We start from the raw sequence: 21,372 nt of genomic DNA on the forward strand, positions 1-21,372 counted from the left end.
CCCAGAATCCTAACCACTAGACCACCGGGGAACTATCTCTTATTTTTCTTGCCTCTGTCTGGGTGGAAGAAAGGGTGGCTACCCTTGACTTGTTTCTCACAATAGAGGGAATGATTTCAATATTTCACCATAAAATATGTTTGCTGTGTTTTTTTATTTAATAGATGACTTTTATTAGGCTGAGAAAGTTCCCTTCTATTCCAAGTATGTTGAGTTTTGATTCTTTTACTTTCATTCTCTGCCTCTTAGGAATGGCCTGTAGATGGATTGTTTAAATCTTTGTCTTTTAATAACTGAAGTACAGTCCATTCTTTTTGGCCACGCCACACAGCATGTGGGATCTTAGTTCCCTGACCAGGGATAAAACCTGTGCCCCTTGCAGTGGAAGCACAGTCTTAACCACTGAACTTCCGGCCAGGGAAGTCCCAGTATTCAGTCATTTTTATCTATTGTAATTAACGTTCTTGGATATATTTCTACTCCTTTATTTTGTGCTGTTGTCCTATCTCGGCTAGTGTTTTACCCTTTTAAGTTATTTTTTTGCTGGGTGTAGAACTCTAGGCTAATAGTTATTTCTTGTCAATATACTGAAAATTTTATTCTGTCTTCTGGTGTCTATTGTTGCTGTAAGTCAGCTGTCATCTATTTCATTGTTTTGTTGTTACTGTTCCTTTGAAGATACTTTCTGTCTCCAACTGCTTTTAAGATTTTTTTGTCTTTGGTATTCTACATTTTACTGTGATGCGTCCAAGTGTGGTTTTCTTTGTATTTATCTAAATGGGATTCCTTAGGTTTCTTGATTCTATGAATTGATGTCTTTCATCAGTTCTAGCACAGAGTCTTAGCCACTGGACCACCAGGGAAGTCCCCCTCCTTGTCTCTTAATAGCTCCTATTTTCTCTGTTTCTGGCATTCTGAATAATTTCCACAAATCTATCTTCCAATTAAGTCTTTCATCAACTGCTAAACCAATCTATTGAAGTTTTTTTGGTTTTTGTTTGTTTTTGTGGTTGTACCAACTCATCGAGTTTTATGTGTCAAATGTTTTATTTTTCATTTCTAGAGATTCTGTTTGGTTCTTTTTCAAGTTTGCCTGCTCATTTTATATACTCTCGCTGTCTTACATTTTAAGTTTTTTTAAAAATAATTTTTTTATTTATTTTTTGCTTATTTATTTATTCATTTATTTATTTATGGCTGCGTTGGGTCTTTGTTGCTGCCCATGGGCTTTCTCTAGCTGCGGCGAGTGGGGGATACTCTTCATTGCAGCGTGTGGGCTTCTCATTGCGGTGGCTTCTCTTGTTGCAGAGCATGGGCTCTAGGTGTGCGGGCTTCGGTAGTTGTGGCTCGCGGGTTCTAGAGTGCAGGCTCAGTAGTTGTGGCACATGGGCTTAGTTGCTCTGCAGCATGTGGGATCTTCCCGGATCAGGGCTTGAACCCGTGTCCCCTGCATCGGCAGGCAGATTCCTAACCATTATGCCACCAGGGAAGCCCAAGTGTTTTTTTTCAAATTATTATTATTTGGCCATGCCATGAAGCATGTGGGATCTTAGTTCCCTGACCAAAAATGGAAGAATTATGAAAAAAGACATGGGGGTCCAGGAATTAGGGAATCTAGCCCAGAACATGGCAAACAGAACTCCCAGGAGAAGTGCTCGCTGCAGTTCTAGAGAGCCAACAGCATTCACTTAGGCCGGGGATGAACAGAAGTGTACAGAAAAAAGAGGAACCGTCAGACTAGGAGGAGGAAGAATTAGCAATCAGTATAATATAGAAAACTAAGCAAATGAAAAAAACAGGGCAATTATTAACTCCATGAAAAATAAGTACACAAAAAAGGTAATTTAATTATGGCCCAATTCTTGGCTCTGTAATAAGTAGATAACTTTCACACAGTAATCCAAACAGTGAGTATGAATTTACCTAAAAACTGGGGAGAAAAGGAGAGGGCAGGGTGCTCCCACAAGAGAGCTATAAGCCTCATCTATTACGATAGGGAGCCAAGAAATAATGTCTAAGCATAAACATATTTAAAGAATAGCTAAGAGAACTGTAGCACGGGAGCAGTACTGGGGAATGGGGAGAGGCTTGCAGGATCTTAGTTCCCTGACCAGGGACTGAACATGGGCCACGGCAGTGAAAGCGCGAGTCCTAACTGCTAGACCACCAGGAAATTCCTGAGAGGCTGTTTTCTTGTTATAAACTGCCTAATTCCACAGTACCAAGTAGGTACATGTTTTTAGATACTTAAAAAAAAAAGGCAGCACCACTCTCCTCATCCTTAATGTACAGCTTCTTGGAGCTCTAACTGGTGAGGGCATTGGGTATCATGCACAGTTTCTTGCTTTGTATTGCTTTATTTACACTGTCCAGACCAGTACAATTCACATATTTTTTAATAATAGGTACATTGTATTATATCATATAAATTCACCTTAGGTTGGGCTTAGGAATAGTTTCTCCGCTTTCATCATCATGAATAACTATGAGTTGAACCCAGATCAGACTTCTTTGTTCCGAGTTCACACAGTTCATCACTTCACTGGGGTGAAAGGGATTGTGAGGCCCCAGTGACACAGCTCCAGTGACAAGGGGCCCAATACCTGCTAGGGCAGGCCCTTCCATCTCTGATAAGCTGTCTCAGAAGACTCTTCAGGTTAAGCTGAAATCTCTCTGACTGACAGCGACACTCGCTCTACCTGTCGTTTCCATTTCCAGACGAAACCTCCTGCTTATTCCAACTGTGCCTCAGTCAGCTTGATCTAGAAAGTCTAGACCACCCTGATCCAATTGGTTTGTTTGCGAGTGGCTGGACTCTGCAGAGAGGATGGGGATGGGGCTCTTTCTCTGGTCCAGTCCCCTTGCTTCTCTTAACCTGGCCCCAGAATACATTCCCTGGGGAGGACAGCGGGTGACCGTGGGCTGTCCCTCACTGTCTCCGGCACAGAGGCTGTTGCCCGGCAGAATCAATCAGCTTGGGGCCCTTGGTCTCAAGAGCAAAAGCTCTGCACTTACTCCTGCACTTACTTTCTGGAGTTGACTCCTTGTTTCCTCTAGAGGGGCTGCCAACTCTAGGATGTTAGAGCTGAATCTGGTCAAACTGCCTCATTTTACGCTTCGGGAAACTGAAACACACAGGGATTTGGGTACTTCCCACAAGCCTGAGCTGTCTGCCACATGCTAGCCTGTACCTGGTCAGACAGAAGATATAGGTCCTTCCTCAGGCAGTAGGGTTCCTGGCTCACAAATGGCTCAGGGCGGCCCTGGTAGCGCTAACTCAAAAGAAGGCTGTGAGGCGGGCCAGGCAGACTAGCCAGGGGGCTCCAGGAAGCACCAAGGGCCCAGACTGTGGGTCTCTGATGCTTAAGGTCTAAACATGTACCTTCATTCAGTCTTCAACCTGACTCAACACCTATGGTCCATGCCTTTCCAGTGAATCTCACACTGTGGCCACTGCCCAGTGAACCTGCCCCTCAACTGACCGATCTGGGCTCCGGGGCACAGAAGAGCATCTTGACTGGCAGTTCTAGGCTTCTGCCTCCCAAACCCTCTCCCCAGGACCCCAGAGACGCCCCTCCTGTGTGCCGCGGCCCCACCTCTGCTCTGTCTCTCTGAGCCTTCCTCTCCTGGGATGCTTTCTGGGCACGAGCATCCAAGTCAGGAGCAGCAGCGGTGTGGTCTTCAGAAGCCTGGTGGGGGGCTGGGGCCACTAGCTCCTGCACGGCGCTCTCTACCCCCCGCAGCAGCTTCTCCCTTGGTGATCTTCATGGAGCATCACAGGCCTGAGACCTTGGCTGAGCCCAAGACTTCCTGTGGGAAGGCAGCTATTCCCGGGGCCCCCTGCTGAGCTCACAGAGGGGAGATCAGAGCATGTGTTTTGCCTGCAAGCTGAGCTGGGAGGAGCCAAGCCTCTGGAACCCCAGGGAGCAACAGGGGGCTCAGTCTCACCCAAGAAGAGCCTCTGATTGTCTCAGGCAAGGCCCCAGCCAATTCTGCAGCAGAAGCAGAGTGACATGCCTAAGGGAGGCGGCAGACGAGGAGGCTGGGCCTATGCCCTCATCTCACCTTGAACACTTCAGAACTCTGCCTTCAGACCTGGGAGTAGCTTCTGGGGAAAAGTGGGGAGAAGAGAGAGCCCAAAGGGCCAATGCCTGGGTTTCCCTGAGGAGGACGGAGCCCAACCTCCTGGGGACTCACTGACCTGCTGCTACAGGTCACCCAGTGGTCAGGGTGGTGAGAAAGGGGCACTAGGAGAGGAGAGGGAGGCTGTCGCCCAGCACACGGCTGCACTGGAATGGGCCTGGGGCCGTGGACTCTGCCCGGCTCAGTGGGAGGGGCTGGAACTCCCTGGTCCTGATTCCACAGGGGCTTTAACACGGGCTCAGGCGTCAGGCAGCTGCCAGCCCCTCACTCACAGGCATGTTGATATGGGCGCTGAGCAGGGGTGCGCTCTGGCCTTCTCGGAGCACCAGCACCTATGGAGAAGGTGCCCCAGGTAGTAGGGGGCATTCCCCCTTTACCCCTGCTCCTGCAAAGGCCAAGCACGGTCTGGTCTGCACTGGCCCTAGTGCAGGGCTTTGTCAAAGGGGAGGGGGAGGCTGGGAGGCCTCTACTGGGCACACACCCACCCCATCCTGGCAGCCACCCGGGGGCCTTGTCCGCACTCACTCACAGTGACCTCCCCAACTAGCACCAACCGGCACCTACCCTGATAATGTCTGAGGCGCCCTTGTCACTAAGACTCTCCACAAAGGTCTCCAGGGGGTAGTTGAGCCCTGGCACCAGCAAGGGGACCTAAGTTTGGGGACAAAGAGGTAAAGAAGTCAGCCCTCACGCCTAGACAGTGTTTGGTAGATTCCAAAGCACTCTCATACCTGTTGTCCCAGCTGAACTTCAGTGTGCCCTGGCAGGGTGGGCAGGGATGACAAGCCAGTTTGAGGAGGATGTGGGCTCAGTGGGGGGAGTGAATGCCGCAGGGCTGCATGCATGTCCCTAATTAAAGCTAAACCTTTTTTTTTTTTTCTTTTGGCCACACCGCACAGCAGGCGGGATCTTAGTTCCCCGACCAGGGATTGAACCCGTGCCCCCTGTAGGGGAAACGTGGAGTCTTACCCACTGGGCCACCAGAGAAGTCCCTAAACCTAAACCTCCAACCAAGTCCAGGGCTATTTCTTTCACATCCCAAAGTCTTTCTCAGTTTCTGGTCCTTCCAACTTAGGGTCAAACCTGGACCTGGGGGGAAACAAGGCTCTTCACTCTGGAAGAGTCTCCGTGGGGCTCCCATTCCTGCTGCAGGAGTGGCTAGAAAACAGGGCGGGCTCTGGGACCCCAGAGCACCAACAGGCTTCTGAAAGCAGCACCGGTGAGGCCTGGACTCTCACTGTTCTCCCAGAACCTTCGGTGTGCCTCCCTGAGACCTCACAGGCTGGGAGAAAAGCAGCTGAGGCAGGTCTCGGGGGCTCTCCCCAGGGCCCCTGCTGCACCCTAGTCTGGTCTGTGGCTGTAGCCACTTGCCAGCTCCCTCACCTCTGACCTGCAGACATCTAATCCGGCCCCGCCCATCCTTTCTCACTCCAGGTCTCAGTAAGGTGGGTCCAGTACCTTGAAGAAGGCCCGGGGCAGAGCATAGAGCCCCTCGTTGTACAGGAAGCAGACCAGCAGCCCCAGGATGGGTCGGGCTGTTGAGGTGTTCTGCAGGTGAAGGGTGAGCTTAAAGGTGGGGCCCAGGCCCTGAACCTGTGCAGAGGGTGGGGTGGAGAGAAAGCCCGTAGGACCTAGTGGCCTTGGGGGCCGAATATGGCCTACCCCGGCCCTGCCCGCCCGCTCCCCCATCAGCGCCCTCAAGTCACCTTCCTCGAACCACTCTAACGCACTGTCCATCCGCCCCTCAAAAGGCACGGAGCTCAGAAGCTTGGCTCCGTGTGCAAGGGATGAGCAAAATCCCAGAGCGGAGAAGGGGCTCGACCGAGGCCACTCAGTAAGTTGGTCGGAGGCACAGTTGGCCTGGGGAAGCCGGCCCTGGCTCCCACCTGTGTCCGTGCCCTGCCCCACCTCGCTCTTCGCAGGGCCTGGCCCAACCTCCTCCTCTCGTCCTCTGGTGGCTGCAAGGATTTCACTTTCCTCCCTCTTATCCTCGACTGCTCTGCAGCCGCTTCCTCTCTGTATCTATCCACTTTCTTTAGGGAAAGAGATATCAGAAGCCCAACTGGATCAGACAGCACACCTCAGGGACCCATTCAGAGCTGGCTGGAGCCCTGACGACCTTGAGGTCACTTGTGTCTGAGTACAAGGGGCCCTCATCCTCCTTGTGCCAGTTTAAGTCTCAGGATGGCCCCTTCCCAGTACTGGGCAGTCCCAACTCCTTGGGCTGCCGGCAGTTACCGAAATGAACAGGTTTCTTCCCTGTACCACAGCTGTAAGAGTCCCTCAAGGCTCCTGAGAAGAAACAGCCCAAGGTGACTACCTGTGTGCCCTGCCCCAATTCCGGGGGCTCGTCTGAGGCACCGCATGGAATAAGGGGGCTGGAGAGCGTGCCCCACTCTGCGGCCAGCCAAGGGGAAGAGGCGGCACAGGAAAGAGGTGAGAGCGCTCTCACAGAGGAGGACGTGAGACTTGGGCCCTGGGCCTGTGGGAAGGTGAGAAGGGTCACGGGGCCTAGTTGCCTTGGGATCCGCTCCTGGGCCGAGGGGTGCCCGCACAGCCCTGACCTCTGCCCTTCTGGCCCTGAGGCGGCCTGATGCCCCCCGCCACGTGGGTGCTCACCACAGCGTGCAGCTTGAGCGGCTCCCGTGCCGTCGCAGACACGGGGCTCAGGCTGGACTCGAGGGCCTGCGCGTAGGCACGGGCGGCCCGGAGGCGCAGCAGGTAGAGGTCTGCCTGGAAGGTCCGGTGCATGGCTGAGGAGGCACACAAAGGGCCGATGCTGGACGTGAGGCAGGAGGAGGGGGCAGGGCTGGGGGAGAGGGTGCTGCTCAGGCGGCCGTGGGGAGAGTGCGAGAGGAAGGCACAGTGGGCAGAGGCTGGGAATGTGGGCAACAGGAGGACTGAGGTCCCACAGCCAGCCTCTGGTGACACTGGACGCTGCGGACCACTCCCTGCTCCTCCTTCCTGGTTCTCCCACCACCTGGCTGCCCACACAACCGCAGCCTCCTTTGCTGGCTCCTTCTAGTAAGGGCTGGGGTTCCCTCGAGTTTTGTCCTTGGTCATCTTCTCATCCTCTGTCTTCCTCGCTGCCCCATCCATGTCCTGCCCTGGCTGTGACCACCCCAAAGAGGAACAACCGCGAGCTCCTGAGGGCAGGGGTGCATCAGGGTCCGGCCTGCGTCTGCACCTGGTACTGTGCACTCATCTTGGGCAGCTCGGTGCCCGGCCTGCCTGCTGCTTCTAACTGCCTGATGGGCACCTCCACCTGGACGTCCCATCAACCCCTGGAGCTCAACGCTGTGGAAACCAACCTCATTTCCTTAACTCCGTCACTGCATCCCCACCCATCAAGTCACCCAGGTTCACCCCTCACAGCTAATCATTTTCCAAGGTCGGATGACTCTTCCTCAGGGCCTCTCCAGAGCCCGCTCCCTCCCCTCCATCCCACTGTCCCTACTTTCCAGACTGAGCACCTTGGTCAGCCAGTCTGTCCTTGCTCCTTGTGCCTGTGAGGAGCCTTCTGCCATTCAGAAGCTTTCATCTTTATGTTACCCCATCCTTTCATCTTTCCTTTTTCCTCTAATACTTTCACAGTTTATTTTTAATTTACCCAGAATTAACTTTTGTGTTTGGTATGAGGTAGAGTTCTAACTTTTTTTCTAGAAACAAGTTGTCCTAATTATGTTTCTTGGACAGTCTCTCCTTCCCCCACTAATTTGAAATGACACATCTATCATATACTGACTTTCCACATGTACAAGGGTCTGTTTCTGGACTTCCTAAACGTGCCACTGAGCTGTATCAATTCCCATACTGATGCCACAGCTGCTAACTCCTACAGCTTCATAGTTCATTCTGCTATCTGATGGGCTGAGTCTCCTCATTCTTATTTTCCCCAAACTTCTTAGATTTACTCTTAGAATCAACTGGTCAAGTCCTCAAAATAAAACCCATTGGGATTTTAACTGTAACTTTGCTATGTTTCTAGATTAATTTCAGAAGCTGTTAACTAATCAACAGCTTTACAACTTCAGGTCTTACTACCCTGAGACTTGGTAAGTCTCATTATTTAAATATCCAGGTGGTCTTTCCTGTTCTTTAAAGCAGTTTTATAATTTTCTTTATTAGACTTTGTATGTTTTCTTGTTAAGTTTACGTCTAAGGATTTCTTTGCTATTGTGAATGGAAACTTTCTCTTTTCTAACTGGATACTGTTGGTATCCAATACAAAAGCTATTGATTCCTGCCATTTTCATTATACCTTAGAGAACTTCCTAATTATTCCTCTAATATATCAGCTGCTTCTCTTGGGTTCTCTAGGCTACAACAGCCTGCTAGCTATTTTCTTTATCCTGTAATTTATCCTTTAAACTGTAAGCCAGATTCCTTTCAAAGACAGAGGGGGTTGAGTTACTGTATTTTTCTGCTTAACATCTTTCCCATCTCTCCACTACACGGAATAAACCAAAACATCTTAACTTTGCATTCCAGACCCTTTCGGAGCCAGCTGACCTGCTTTCCCAGCCTCCCCACTGGCCACTGAGCCCTCCTGCACTGTACCCGCAGCCACATGACAGATGCTGCTTAGATCCAGGTAGGGCCCTGTGCCTTTTCCCAAGCCTCTTCCTGAATCGCCCTCCCCTCTCCCTCTCTGGCTGGTAGGCTTATAATCAGCTTTTGGGGTCAAATCCAATATCATCTCTCTCTGAAGCCTTTCCCAGGCTCCCAGGCAAACACACAGCCCTCTGCAGAGACTTCTTCTACACCTGTCACGCAACATGAAGTTAGCAAGGTCTACTGAGCTCTTTAGGTAGGGACTGGCCTAATTCTAGGCACCTGGCACAAGGCCTGGCATAATCATAGGTATTAAGTGAATGAATGAATGAATGAACAAAAAGAGCAGGAAAATCAAATAGGATAAGGAAGAACCTCGATCAGATTCTACTTCTCTCATGAGAATTCCTCCATCTAAAAGTGGCTGCTCCCTCCTCGAATCCTAAGGGCTCTCGCCCTCACCCACAGCACCTTCCCCCTTGAGCTGTAGCTCTTTGTTGGCAGGGTGTACCTCCTAGGCTGTCTCTGGGCTTCCAGAGGCATGAGACCCACCCGGTTCACCCAGGTCTCCTCGCACTGCTCAGGGCACCCAGGCGGCATTCACCCAGTTCCTGCTGCTTTGGCGCAAGGGAGGAGGAAGAGGAAGGAGCCAGCCTGAATCTCACCAGTGCCAGCTTCCCGCTCTCGCAGCGTCTGATCCACATAAAGCCGGGTCTTTCGGGGCATGTTGAGTTTCATGGCCTGGGCTGGTGGGGGACCTGCTTCACCTCCCCCCTCCACAAACACTGCTGTGCGCTTCAGGATCTTGATAATCAGGCCACCACCTAGGGAGGAGGACAGGCAGAAGCAGATTTGTCCTCCCCATTTCTACCCTACATTCCCATTCTTTCTTCCCAAACAATCTGTCTCATATCGACCCATTTCAGTCTTCCTGCTGAGACTATGAGTTTCTGGAAGGAATGAAGTGTGTCCTACCATTAATTCATACATTCATTTAGCAGCTGATTTACTTGTTTATTTTTGGCTGCGCCACTCTGCTTGCGGGATCTTACTTCCCTGACCAGGGATCGAACCCGGGCCCCCTGTAGTGGAAGTGCAGAGCCCTAACCACTGGACCGCCAGGGAATGCCCTAGTAGTTATTTATTGACCACTGTGATGTTCCAGTTCCGCATTGTGGCGGATACTGGGGTGAACTGGAGACACAGCCAGGGCCTGGCCCCCAGGTAGTGACATCAGACTGCTGGTGAGCTGTCCCCAGTGAAGGCCCAGCCCAGACAGGACGTGTCTGCAAGCCCTGCTTTCCAAACCTAGGCCCACCAATGTTGCACATCCGCCTCCTCTTCTTTCCCAGGATCTGGCCTATCTCACTGACTCCCAACTTTAAAACCCCTGCCAGGCGTGACTCGCCTCACCTCGTGTAGTCATGATGAGGGTGTGATCTTCCCGCCCGTAGCGGCCAAAGCAAAGGCTGGTCACTGCATCCTACGGTGGCGATGTCAGAGTTTAGCTGGGAAAATGACTCAGTGAGGAGAGCAAGTCTGGGGGGAGGGGGATAAGGCTTGGAGACCCCAGATATGATGTAAGAGGTGAGATGTGAGGCGAGGCCTGGAGCCACGCTGCCTCTAATCCCAGCCCCCTCCTCACTGCCACGGCCACAGTTCCAGACTGAACATCACTGGCTTTGGGGTCAGCTTTCTAAGAGGTCTCCCAGCCTAGTCTTCCTCCCCAGTGTCTTTCACACTGCTGCCTCTGCTGCCTTTCAAAAATACAAATATGACCACACCTATTCCCTGCTGAAAAACCTCCAGTGGCTTTTGCCCTCCTTGTCAGGACATTCAAGGCCTTCCGCATCTGACGCCAACCTGCCTTTTCTATCAGTTCTCTCCCTGCCCTTTCCCCAACCCACACACCACACCGCCTGCCCTCCCAGCAGCCTGTGGTCCAAACCAGCTGCTTTCCAATTTTACATTGTGACATATGACACTTTATACATACAGGTACACTAAGTTTCACATGTGATATATTCTGAACTTCTTTTTTCTGGTTCTGTTGCTGGCCTATTAAATTGATTTTGTTTGAAAAAGTCTGGTCCAGATTCATCAAACTACCTGGACTCCTTTAAAGAACACTCATGCCTCTCAGCCTTTGTTCATGTTATTTCCAGTCTGGAATATTCTATCTCCATTTATCCACTCCATTTATCGAAGCAGACTGCTTCGAGGCCCAGCTGAATTGTGGTTTGCCCTGTGAAATGGCTCCTGAGTTCCATCCCCATTTATCCTTCACCACCCCCCGCCCCCAGTCACTGGGCTGCCTCTGTGCTTTTTCAGTGCTTTGCTCTGCTTTAGTCTGCCTTGTATTTGAATCGGCTGTGTCTCTAGCTGGCTATCACTTCAGACTGTAAGTTCCCCGACAGTAAGGATTCAGTCACTGATTTATCCTTCTAATACAGTGAGTTGTGCATATGGGATGCTCAACGAATGTTTTCAAAATGCATCAGAAGTTAAGGGTGGCAGGTGGAGTGGGGTCAGGAGAGGCAGCGAAGGGGCCCCACAGGTGGGAGCGGGGCAAGGAGGAGGCAGCAGCTCACCGGCGTGCGGACGATGCTGAGCAGGGCCTTGTCGCGGTAGATGCGGACCTCTCCGTTGGCCAGTCCGGCCATGACGGCCTGCAGGCCCCGGGAGCGCTGCTCCAGGAGGTTCATGGTCAGGATGGCCGCGGGCATCTGCACCGTCCACAGCCTCTTACCCTGCGTGGGGGGCAGGGGACGGCTAAACGTCTGCAGGGGGCTCAGGGCTTAAGAGTGGAAAGAAGGGGTGGCTGGAGTTGCTGGGAAGGGAAAGCCGGAAGGGCTCGCCTGCTGAGGGGGACTAAGGAGGCACGGGTGGAGGGGCTGGGGCTGGTGCTTTCCCAGAGGCCACACCTTGTGGGTGAAGCCATGCAGGCTGTCTTGGTTGCTGCCCACCACCAGGACCTTGTGAACCCGGACGAGCCCCACAGGCTGGGCACTCAGCTCGATGCAGTACTTGGGGCGCTTGGAGTCTCTGTGGAATAGAGACACACTCTCCCAGCCCCAGAGGAACCCTCTCTCCTTCCCCGGCTGACCCTCCTCTTTCCAAGCCCCACAGACTATCCTGGCAGGAACCTTGGCCCACAAGCAGATGACTGCGCTATTAGTTCCACCTCTGTGACTTAGTACTGCATGACCTTGGATAACAGGAAGTGTGTCTTCCCTCCTAGTCTTCCTCTCAACTTTACCACAGTAATTTGTGTGATAACCTGGCACTTACCAGTTTACAGTGAGCGCACTGCAGGTTAGACAAAGTAATGGACTGACGCAGTTTAGTAATTCATCAGAAAAGCATGAGGAGTTTATTCTGTGTAAATGCACTGTTCTCAGTTTCCTGGCCTCTGAGTCTTAATTTCTCTTATCCAGAAAGTAGGGGTAATTCCTGTCTGTCCATCACAGGCTCTAGCCCACCTTGCTTAAGTCTGAGCCAGAGTCATCTCCCACCTGATGACTCCTCTGAGAGCTTCCCCACTGGTCTCCGGGACTCCTTCCAATCTACCCTCCACCCAGCACGGTAATCTTTAAAAAATGTAAACGGGTCATGTCATTCTTCTGAGTAAAACCCCATAATAGTTTTCTACTGCACTTCGGATAAAATCCAAAATCTTTACCATGTCCCACCAGGTCCTGCATGAACCGACCCTGGTCTCTACGTCATGTCTTGCCACCAAGCTTGAGTGGCACAAGACAATGTCTTTCCCACCTAGAGTTCGCTTAAATTTCCTCTGCCTGTAACACTCTTGCTTCACTTTTGCGGAGCACAGGCTCCGGACGCACAGGCTCAGCGGCCATGGCTCACGGGCCCAGCCGCTCCGCGGCACGTGGGATCTTCCCGGACTGGGGCACGAACCTGTGTCCCCTGCATCGGCAGGCGGACTCTCAACCACTGCGCCACGAGGGAAGCCCTTGCTTCACTTTCTGAACAACTGGCTCCTTCTTAACCTTCAAGTCATCTCCCCAGACAGGCATTCGCTGATCACCCTGACCCCATTGTTTTTTCCCATTGAGCCTATATTTTTTCTCCATAGCATGCATCCAGTTTGCAATATTACCTTGGTTTGTTGACTTTAATATCTATCTTCCCACAAGGGCAGGGACTTTGTTAATGTTTTGTTCATCAATATATCCCCAATACCTTATACAATGCTTAATACATAGTAGGTGCTCAAAAACATTTCTTGAATTAAAAAAAATGACTGTTGAGAAATATCAAACTAATGCATAAGGAAATTTCACATACCTATAAAAGCAACAGAACAAATATGAGACTATTTTCATTTCTTCTAATATCTGATTGCATCACTCGTGTTACGGCCACCCGGCCCAGTCTCTCACTTTGCCAGGCCCCATCGGACAAGCCTCCACACGTCCCCTGTGCTCAAGGGCTCTGCCTCCTATATGAAGTTCTCAGCTCTTTCCATTCCCACATTCCAGCCCCAAAGCCCCCTGCTCATCTTACAAGCCCTCAAGACCACCAGGTTTCTGAGATGTTCCTCTGGCCCCAGAGACCACGGATGTGGCTACCTTCTCAGCATATAGATGTTCCCGTTGCGGCAGGCAGCAGCAAGACGGAACTCCACATCGAACTGGCCAGAAACCTCCAGGAAGACGGGGACGCTGGGTAGGCTCATCTGCAAAGAACAGACTCAAACATCCCGATTTCCCTGGAGCCCCAGCCCTTCCCTGACCTGAAGTAATTCCTCCAAGTCCCAATCTCCTCACTAACACCCTGCTGGTCACAGTTTAAACTTGTACAATTTTTCTGGAAGGAAACTCGGCAACATGTAGCCCTTTGACTAAACTAGGCCACTTCTAGGAATGCATCATAAGGAAGCATTTAGATAAGCACGCAAAGATGTTTGGGCAAGGAAGCCCACTGAGGTGGTATTAATAATAGCAAAAAACTGCAAACAAATGTACAATAGGTGACAGGGTACATCTATATAATCGATGTTGTGTGGCCTTTGCAAAGGCTGATGTGGTTTTATATAGATATGGAAAGATATTGATAAGCTTCTGCTACATGAAAACAGTAGCTTACATGATCCTATACCACGAGGCCATATTTGTAAAAAAAAAAAAAATTATGTAAAGTTATATATCTGTGTCTAAATATGAAAATGTCTGCAAAGACTTATGCCAAAGACTTATCTGTGGGTGGTGGGATTTGGGGATATATATCTTTTTCTTTTCTTCTTCTTCTTTTTTTTTTTTTTTTTGTGGCCCCATCACATGGCATGTGGGATCTTAGTTCCCCGACCAGGGCTTGGACCCGTGCCCCCTGCAGTGGAAGCGCAGAGTCTTAACCACTGGACTACCAGGCAAGTCCCTATATCTCTTTCTTTACGCTTATCTACGTTTTATAATTTTCTACAATGAACACATATTACCAAGAACTAACGGGGGGGCAGGAGATATTGGGGAACAGGGGAGGGAATGGAGCCTGGGCCACGGGTGTGCCCACGGCCAGGCCCCACACTGACCTTGGCCAAAACAGTGAAGGCCTCTGGGTCCAGCACCAGGAGCTCTTTGTTCTCAGTGCCCAGCACCAGGCAGGACACAGCGTCCTCGTCAGCCAGGTTCTTCTTTAAGGTGGTCATGGTGGTGATGACTGTCTGTAGAGGGACTCCAGGGGTCACCCAGTAGCTCCCCTCACACCATCCCCCCAGAGACTCCCAGGACACCCCAGGAAGAAAGAGGGCAAAGGAGGAGGAAGAGTATCAGAGATGTGACAGAAGATTTATGTACAAAGGTGTTTACTGCAACAAACCTAACTTTCTAACAAAAGAGGATTGTCTAAGTCAATTATAAGCTATCTGTATGATAAAAAACCCATGCGGTCATTTACAAAAATCACATTTTACAAGAAGACTCAGTGACAGGGAGGATGCTTCTAACGTATTAAGAGAAAACACAGGTAAAAAGTTATGTTGGTATTATCCCAGTTTTAAAAAAATATATGAATAAAAAAACATGCTGGAAAGCTAAACCCTTAAATACAAACACTGGTTATCTCTGGACAATGAGATCATAGGTGATGTTTAATTTCTTCATTGTGCTTTCCTACAGTTTCTACAGTGGGCATATGTTCTTTTTCTAATTGTGATTGGAGAGAAAACAAAAGAGAAGGGGATGATCCCTTTTTTAGGAATTTCTCCTATGGAAATAATTTAGCGGGACTAAAATGTTTCTTTGGATAAAGCTGTTCATTGTGTGACTATCTTTAAGATAAAAAAAAAGGAATGATCCTCAATGCCTAGTGGAAGGAGAAAAGTTATAGAAACGTGGATGTTAGTGGCTCCCAATCATGTAACCATGCACATACTTGGAACGATGGCCTCCCCAAAACTGCATCTTTTAAGCAATACTTACTTAATTTACTTCCTGATTTTAAAAGTACTCAGTGATAGTGACACCTGTGGACCTCAGCTGCTGCTCGGCAGGAGAGAACAGTGTTTCTCACAGAATTGTCTAAGGCTAGCCAAATGCTGAGGTATGTGTTGGTCAGTGTGTTCGGCTCACGTGGCCTCTACAGGAAGTAGCCGGTTCCCCTGCGGCTTTCTGAAATGCAGGGACAGCTATGGGAACCCATCCCTGGGCTAGGGTCAGGAACCCCTAGGTCAGGAACCACTGGAGTTCATCAACGAACAGGATCATCAATAAAGCCATTAAAAGCATAACTAATAAAAATATGAAGTGCATAAAAAGGAGACATTTCTTCTCCAATGACCTGCATGTGAATAGTTACATAAACTATGAATGAAATAATGAATAATCAATGAAATAATCAAGGGGCCACTTGATTAAAAATGGAGTTCTTCAAGACCAATGCTCAAGATATCATGTTATGTACTCAAGGGAAGCAGGATATAAAAGCATATTATAAAGGAAATGTACCGAACTGGTAAGAGTACCTCTGAGTAGTGAGTGTAGTCACTTATATTTCTCTTTATTTTCTAAGTTTTCTCTAATGAAAATATATTACCTTTACCCCCAAGATGATAAAAGTTATATAAAGCTACATAACTATATATCAATTCAAAGCTGTCACTGTGGGGCTTCCCTGGTGGCGCAGTGGTTAGGAATCTGCCTGCCAGTGCAGGGGACATGGGTTCAAGCCCTGGTCCGGGAAGATCCCACATGCCGTGGAGCAACGAAGCCCATGAGCCACAACTACTGAGCCCGTGTGCCACAACTACTAAGCCCGCGTGCCTAGAGCTCGCGCTCCGCAACAAGAGAAGCCACTGCAATGAGAAGCCTATGCACCGCCAACGAAGAGTAGCCCCCGCTCACCGCGACTAGAGAAAGCCCATGTGCAGCAACAAAACCCCAATGCAGCAAAAAATTTTAAAAATGAAAATAAATAAATTTATTAAAAAAAAGAAAAAAAGCTGTCACTGTTAACTGGAAAGTAGAAGCCCTGCAGCTTTGTGACTATATATGTGGAAGGGTAACTGCAAAGTAAAACTAGTCGCATTTGGCTGCAGAATTTACCACTAATGTCACATGGTCTTTTCAAAAAACTGTCTATATATTTTTTCTAGGGAAATAAGAAGAGAGGGGCAGTACCTGCCGCCTGATGGACTTGGACTTGTGCTGGTTCACAAATGCCTCCATTTCACTCAGCTCCAGCTGCAGAAACCTGGACACACAGAGCACTGACACCTGCATGCCTTGGGCCTGGCTGCCCTCCCCAGGCCACTCCAGGGCCGCTCCCTCCCCGCTGGGAGCTTCTGGAGCCCTGGCCCTCCAGAGGGCCCTTACCTGAGTGACTGTACAGACAAAGGCACCTCTGCCTTCCCCCTGTAAGGAGAGGGACCATCATGGCAGGTTTAGTTAAGGAACAGGGCCTGGGGTTCAGACTGCGGGCTCTGGGATGAAGGCGTAGGGGTGGGGGAATGAGAGAGGGGTAGGAGGCATACGAAGGGGGAAGTGGGATCTCACCGGATGCCCTCCAGCATCTCCTTCAGTGTCAGGGGGTCAATCCGGTCCTGTGCCAGCATGGGAAGAAGGTACAGCCTGTGAGCACCAGAGCCAGGCAGGGAACGAGGACAACCCCAAGGCTGCCACCTTCGCCTTCTTGTTCTCATCCCGCACATCACTTACCTCTTTGGCCTGGTTCCAAAGGTCCTGTTCCAGGGGGTTTGGAGGCAACTGGGGCAGGCTGAACTTGAAGTAGGGCCTGAGATTCTTATACACATACACACAAGGGCCTGACGCGAGTGCCAGCGCTGGTGTCCGGGGTTCGTGTTGCTCCATGAGGAAGGTGGCAGCAGCGGCTGGCAGGGCAGGTAGCGGGCTTTCGCTCAGCACTGTGGGCCCTTTAAGCACCTTCAGGCGGGGCTGCTGCCCACCTGGGCCAAGGTCCCCCACCACCAGCTGTAGAGAGAGGCTGGCTGATTCCTGGCTCAGGGTCTAAAGACCACCCCCCTACTGCCCCTCTTCTTGGGCTTAGCTTTTTGCTGGTGCACATTCATATACGCTCACAATGCACCGTGGGTGGGTGGGGGAAGGGCAAAGGCTTTGCAAGAAGGCTTGTAAGCTGTGTGACCTTGGGAAAACTGATGCAACTTCCTGAGCCACAGTTTTCCCACGTGCAAAAGGGGAATACCTACCATATGACACTTGTAGTGAAAATCAAATGAGATAATCAACTAGAGAACCTAGCAAGGAGTAGGTGGCAGCTCATGTTTTCATTGTTTGTTCAGTAAACATTTCTTCAGGGCCTGCTCCATGCCAGGCACTGTTCTAGACACTGGAACAGTTGCTGAGGTCATTGGGGGGCCTGAAACTCATATCTGGGCTCTGAGGCCTGGCTTCCAAACGGGAACAGAGCTAAAGATGCAGAACCAATCACGCAGAGCAGGATGTGCTCTATGGACCCAGAGAGGAGAACCAAGCTCCTCAGCCTGTCTTTTCCACCCTCCAAGCCACTGTAGCTGCCATGCAAACCCATTCTGCTGAGTGAGGCCTTCAAGGCCCCTCTGATCTGGTTCCCAACTTGTTTTCTAACACCTCCCTATCCATGCTATGCTCCAGCCAGAATGCGGGCTGCCACAGAATGCCTGGATTCTGAGCATGTACAGTGCGCTAGGAGCCACACCAGTAACTTCATGCATCCTTTCATTTAATCCTAGCAACAACCTGTGAGGTAGGTACGATTATTAGCCTCATTTCACAAATGAGGAAGCTGTGGCTTAGAGATGTTAGGTAAAAATCACCCGGCTAGTAAGTGGTAGAGCTAGGACCTGAACCTAGGTCTGTCTGGATCCAAAGCCAGTGGTCTTAATTATTATTTCATATTGGCCTCAACTTTCTAATTTCAAATTTGCTCTTTCCAAATATGCTGTGAACTTCCAAGCCTCTCTGCCTCTGCTTGTGCTGTTCCCTCTGCCTGGAATGCCCTCCTCTCTTCCACGCCTTCTTGGGACACTTCATTCATCCTTCAGCACCAGTTCATGTTACTGCCCTCTAGTGCCTCCTGATGGAGTCACTGTTCTTTCATTGGTGCTCCCCTAATACTTTCCATATATTCTATTTTAGCATCCACTCATCTACCCCAAAAATATTTATCAATTATCTAATTTGTGCCAGGCACTGGGTTAGATGCTTGGAATCGACAGTAAGCAACCTAGCCATTGAAAAAGTTATTACACAAAAGCATTACCATTTCACATTAGTTACTGGGTCTGTGATTTCTCTACCCTTCACTGCTGTCAGCCCAGCGCCAAGTATACACTAGGTGTTCAGTCAACATCATGGATGAATTAAGGGCATTGTCTATATCTCCTTCTGACTATGGACTGACTCATTTCTGAGTTTAGTGTGTGCACAACACCTGACACACAGAAGGGGTTCACTGTATGCTTGCCGAATTGTTGAATGATTTATGGATAGGAATTTGGGGGCCAAAGTCACCAAATCCGACTGCACAGTCCATGTAGGGTATGACTCCCTTCAAGCTGCCCACATAACACACCCATTGTGGGTTCACTGCCCTTGCTGAGGGCTGAGCTGACAGACCCAGGTCTGACACCTTTAACAAACTCGGTAAACTCAGCCTCTCAGAATCTATTTTCCCACTAATAAATAATATCTATGTATGTGAAACTGCCTCAAAGTGAGTCTACTCCAGACATGTTAGCTTCCTTTATTTAGCCCAATATATATCTCAACCTTTTAAAAACCTGTGCCTTCAAAATTTTAAATCTATTTTTCTTCTTCTTTTTTTTTTTTTTTTGCGGTACGCGGGCCTCTCCTGTTGTGGCCTCTCCCGTTGCGGAGCACAGGCTCCGGACGTGCAGGCTCAGCGGCCATGGCTCAGGAGCCCAGCCGCTCCGCGGCATGTGGGATCTTCCCGGACCGGGGCATGAACCCGTGTCCCCTGCATCGGCAGGCGGACTCTCAACCACTGCGCCACCAGGGAAGCCCTATTTTTCTTCGTTTTTTAATATTTTCTTGACTACCCCATGCGGCATGTGGGATCTTAGTTCCCCAACCAGGGGTCGAACCCACGCACCTTGCATTGGAAGTGTGGACTCTTAACCACTGGACTGCCAGGGAAGTCCCCCAATTTTTTATTTCTTTATTTACATTTTATTTACTTACTTTTATATTTTAAATTAAATTTAAAATTTAACCTTTTTATTATGGAAAATTTTCAGTCATACACAAAAGTAGAGAGACTCATATAACGAACCCCCAAATACCCATCATCCAGCTTCAACAATGATTAGCTCATGGCTAATCTTAAAATCTATGCCCTTTTCTTAAAAAAAAAAAAAAAATATTTATTTGGCTGCACTGGGATCTTAGTTGTGGCATGTGGGATCTTTAGTTGGGGCATGTGGGATCTAGTTCCCTGACCAGGGATCACACCCGGGCCCCCTGCATTGGGAGCACGGAGTCTTAACCACTGGACCACCAGGGAAGTCCCTATGCCCTTTTTTTTTTTTTGCTGTACGCGGGCCTCTCACTGTTGTGGCCTCTCCCGTCCCTTTGATAAACATAAAACTCTCACTCTCTTCCCTTCTACTTTCCCTCCAGAGTAACGCCCCACCCCCAACCAAGGGATGTGCCCTTCCAGTAAAGAATTACTTCAAGTTAACAAAATTAAGATGCTTTATCTTAGTATAATTTCCGGCAGCATTTTGCTCTGCTTTACTTTCCGCAGTCTGTACTGTGAAATCAACAGGTTCTCTTCACTTTCCACATTAAAAATAAAATTTAACCCTAAATGTGCTTTTTCAAAGTACACGTTAATTCCAGATTATGCTGAGCTTCTTTGGAGCCATCGGGAAGTCTCACCTCTGGGGTGATATGCTTACCTTGTACTCCCCGTCCCCATGCAAATCTGCCAGCTCTGGAAAACATAAAACAGCCATAAGCCAGGGTCTCAGAATTCTAGAGGCTTCCCTACAGAACCATCTGACTCCTCCGTCCCCCAAGAACCGGGGTTCCTGGTCCCAGAGACTCACGCAGGCAGGCGGAAAAGGTGTGGATGTTGGCCATGGGGTCGTAGTGTGCATCCAGCCATTTCGAACTGGCTTCACTGCTGGGAGAAGAGGGAAAGAGTTGCGGGGGGCGCGGAAGATGAATCCCAAGGGAGGGGAAAGAAAACTTGCCGGAGCTGGTTTCTGAGAATGAGGTGTGTAGGCAGCTTTGAACTAGGGGTATAGAACATCTGGGTCCAAGTCCAGGCTCCACCACCAGCGCACAGAGTGACCTCGAGTCACCCACATGCACCCATTCACTCCTTGGGCCTCAGTTTCCCCACTTGATCTCTAAGAGCCCTTCAAGGACCGCCAGCGCTGCTGAGAACCGCAGGAGCCCAGATCCCGGGGACCAGGGCACCCTCTTCACATAGGTAGGAAAAGAGGCCTCAAGGACCCCAGCCTTCACCTCTCAGCTCTGCCGCTGTCGGAATCCGACGAAGACGCAGCAGCCATCTTCTCAGGCGTCACCCTGGCAACCAGCTCCGGCAAGCCGCCGCGCAGCGCCTAATAGAGCCCGGGTTCTGGAAAGCTGGCGTATAAAGGTTCCGGGCGCTCAGCTTTCCGGCCCGGGACGCAGAGGACAGCGAGCAGGATGCTCCGGCTTGTGCCGGGTTTCTAGCTACTGAGATGCAATCCCTCATTCCAGCTCATATCATTTATCCTTGATCCTTCCAGTAGGAGCTTTTGGGCCCTGCAGCTCAGAGTCAGCAGCAGGGCCCTCTGGCTTTGAGCCCTGGAAAGGAGCCCTTGTAGTGTTTATGAACAGCAAAACTAACTCCTCCCTCTTCATCCTCATGGTTAACCGGGTGGAAAAGAGGCCACTCCTTTTCTCCCTCCTTACTCTAGAGGTCCAGGCTCAGAGAAAAAACACAAAGGGTAAGAGATTAAATCCTAGGATTGTGGCTGAAGTTGAGGCTTTCCAGTTTTTAGGTTCCTGGAATATTTTAAAATAGAAGAAAAGCCACGAAGGAGGACGGCAAAAATTGTGCTACGTTCATCTCTTGACTCTCTGTATATCCACATTTAGAGGTGATGTCAAAATCCCATTGTGGATGGAAGCCTAAAAATAACCCGCCTTCTCCCTCCACAGGCCTTGATCCCACCACCTT

At 49.9% G+C, this 21,372-nt stretch overlaps 1 protein-coding gene across 2 annotated transcripts; it reads right to left on the reverse strand.

The window, feature by feature from the left end:
- Positions 1–1,744: 1,744 nt before the first annotated feature.
- On the reverse strand, positions 1,745–21,341 carry BBS1 (Bardet-Biedl syndrome 1). 2 transcript variants are annotated; one of them, XM_022591363.2, is made up of 17 exons: positions 20,670–21,341; positions 20,246–20,322; positions 20,096–20,130; positions 16,875–17,147; positions 16,713–16,759; positions 16,533–16,571; positions 16,338–16,410; positions 14,252–14,383; positions 13,293–13,399; positions 11,622–11,742; positions 11,289–11,447; positions 10,111–10,180; positions 9,363–9,521; positions 6,763–6,896; positions 5,602–5,736; positions 4,708–4,794; positions 1,745–4,475 (listed from the first exon to the last, which is right to left on the reverse strand). In XM_022591363.2, the coding sequence occupies exons 1-17, from the start codon at positions 20,714–20,716 to the stop codon at positions 4,389–4,391; spliced, it is 1,782 nt and encodes a 593-aa protein (XP_022447071.2). In that variant the 5' UTR covers positions 20,717–21,341; the 3' UTR covers positions 1,745–4,388. The 2 variants fall into 2 exon arrangements, with proteins under 2 accessions (XP_022447071.2, XP_089770585.1); XM_089914459.1 differs by lacking the exon at positions 20,670–21,341 and having other exon boundaries at positions 20,096–20,660.
- Positions 21,342–21,372: the final 31 nt, after the last annotated feature.

The sequence above is a fragment of the Delphinapterus leucas genome, chromosome 7 (genome assembly GCF_059928025.1).
Source record: "Delphinapterus leucas isolate spDelLeu-1000000601 "Yukka" chromosome 7, BTC_Dleu_Yukka2, whole genome shotgun sequence".
Taxonomy (NCBI): Eukaryota; Metazoa; Chordata; class Mammalia; order Artiodactyla; family Monodontidae; genus Delphinapterus; species Delphinapterus leucas.

Excerpts from the sequence above, each read along its gene's own strand:
- BBS1 (XM_089914459.1), bottom strand. The coding sequence starts at position 20,296 with ATGCACACTACGACCCCATGGCCAACATCCACACCTTTTCCGCCTGCC. Across the intron at positions 17,148-20,095 it reads ATGGGGACGGGGAGTACAAG|CTGGTGGTGGGGGACCTTGG; the intron begins GTAAGCATATCA and ends CTCTCTCTACAG. Across the intron at positions 11,743-13,292 it reads AACATCTATATGCTGAGAAG|AGACTCCAAGCGCCCCAAGT; the intron begins GTAGCCACATCC and ends TCTATTCCACAG.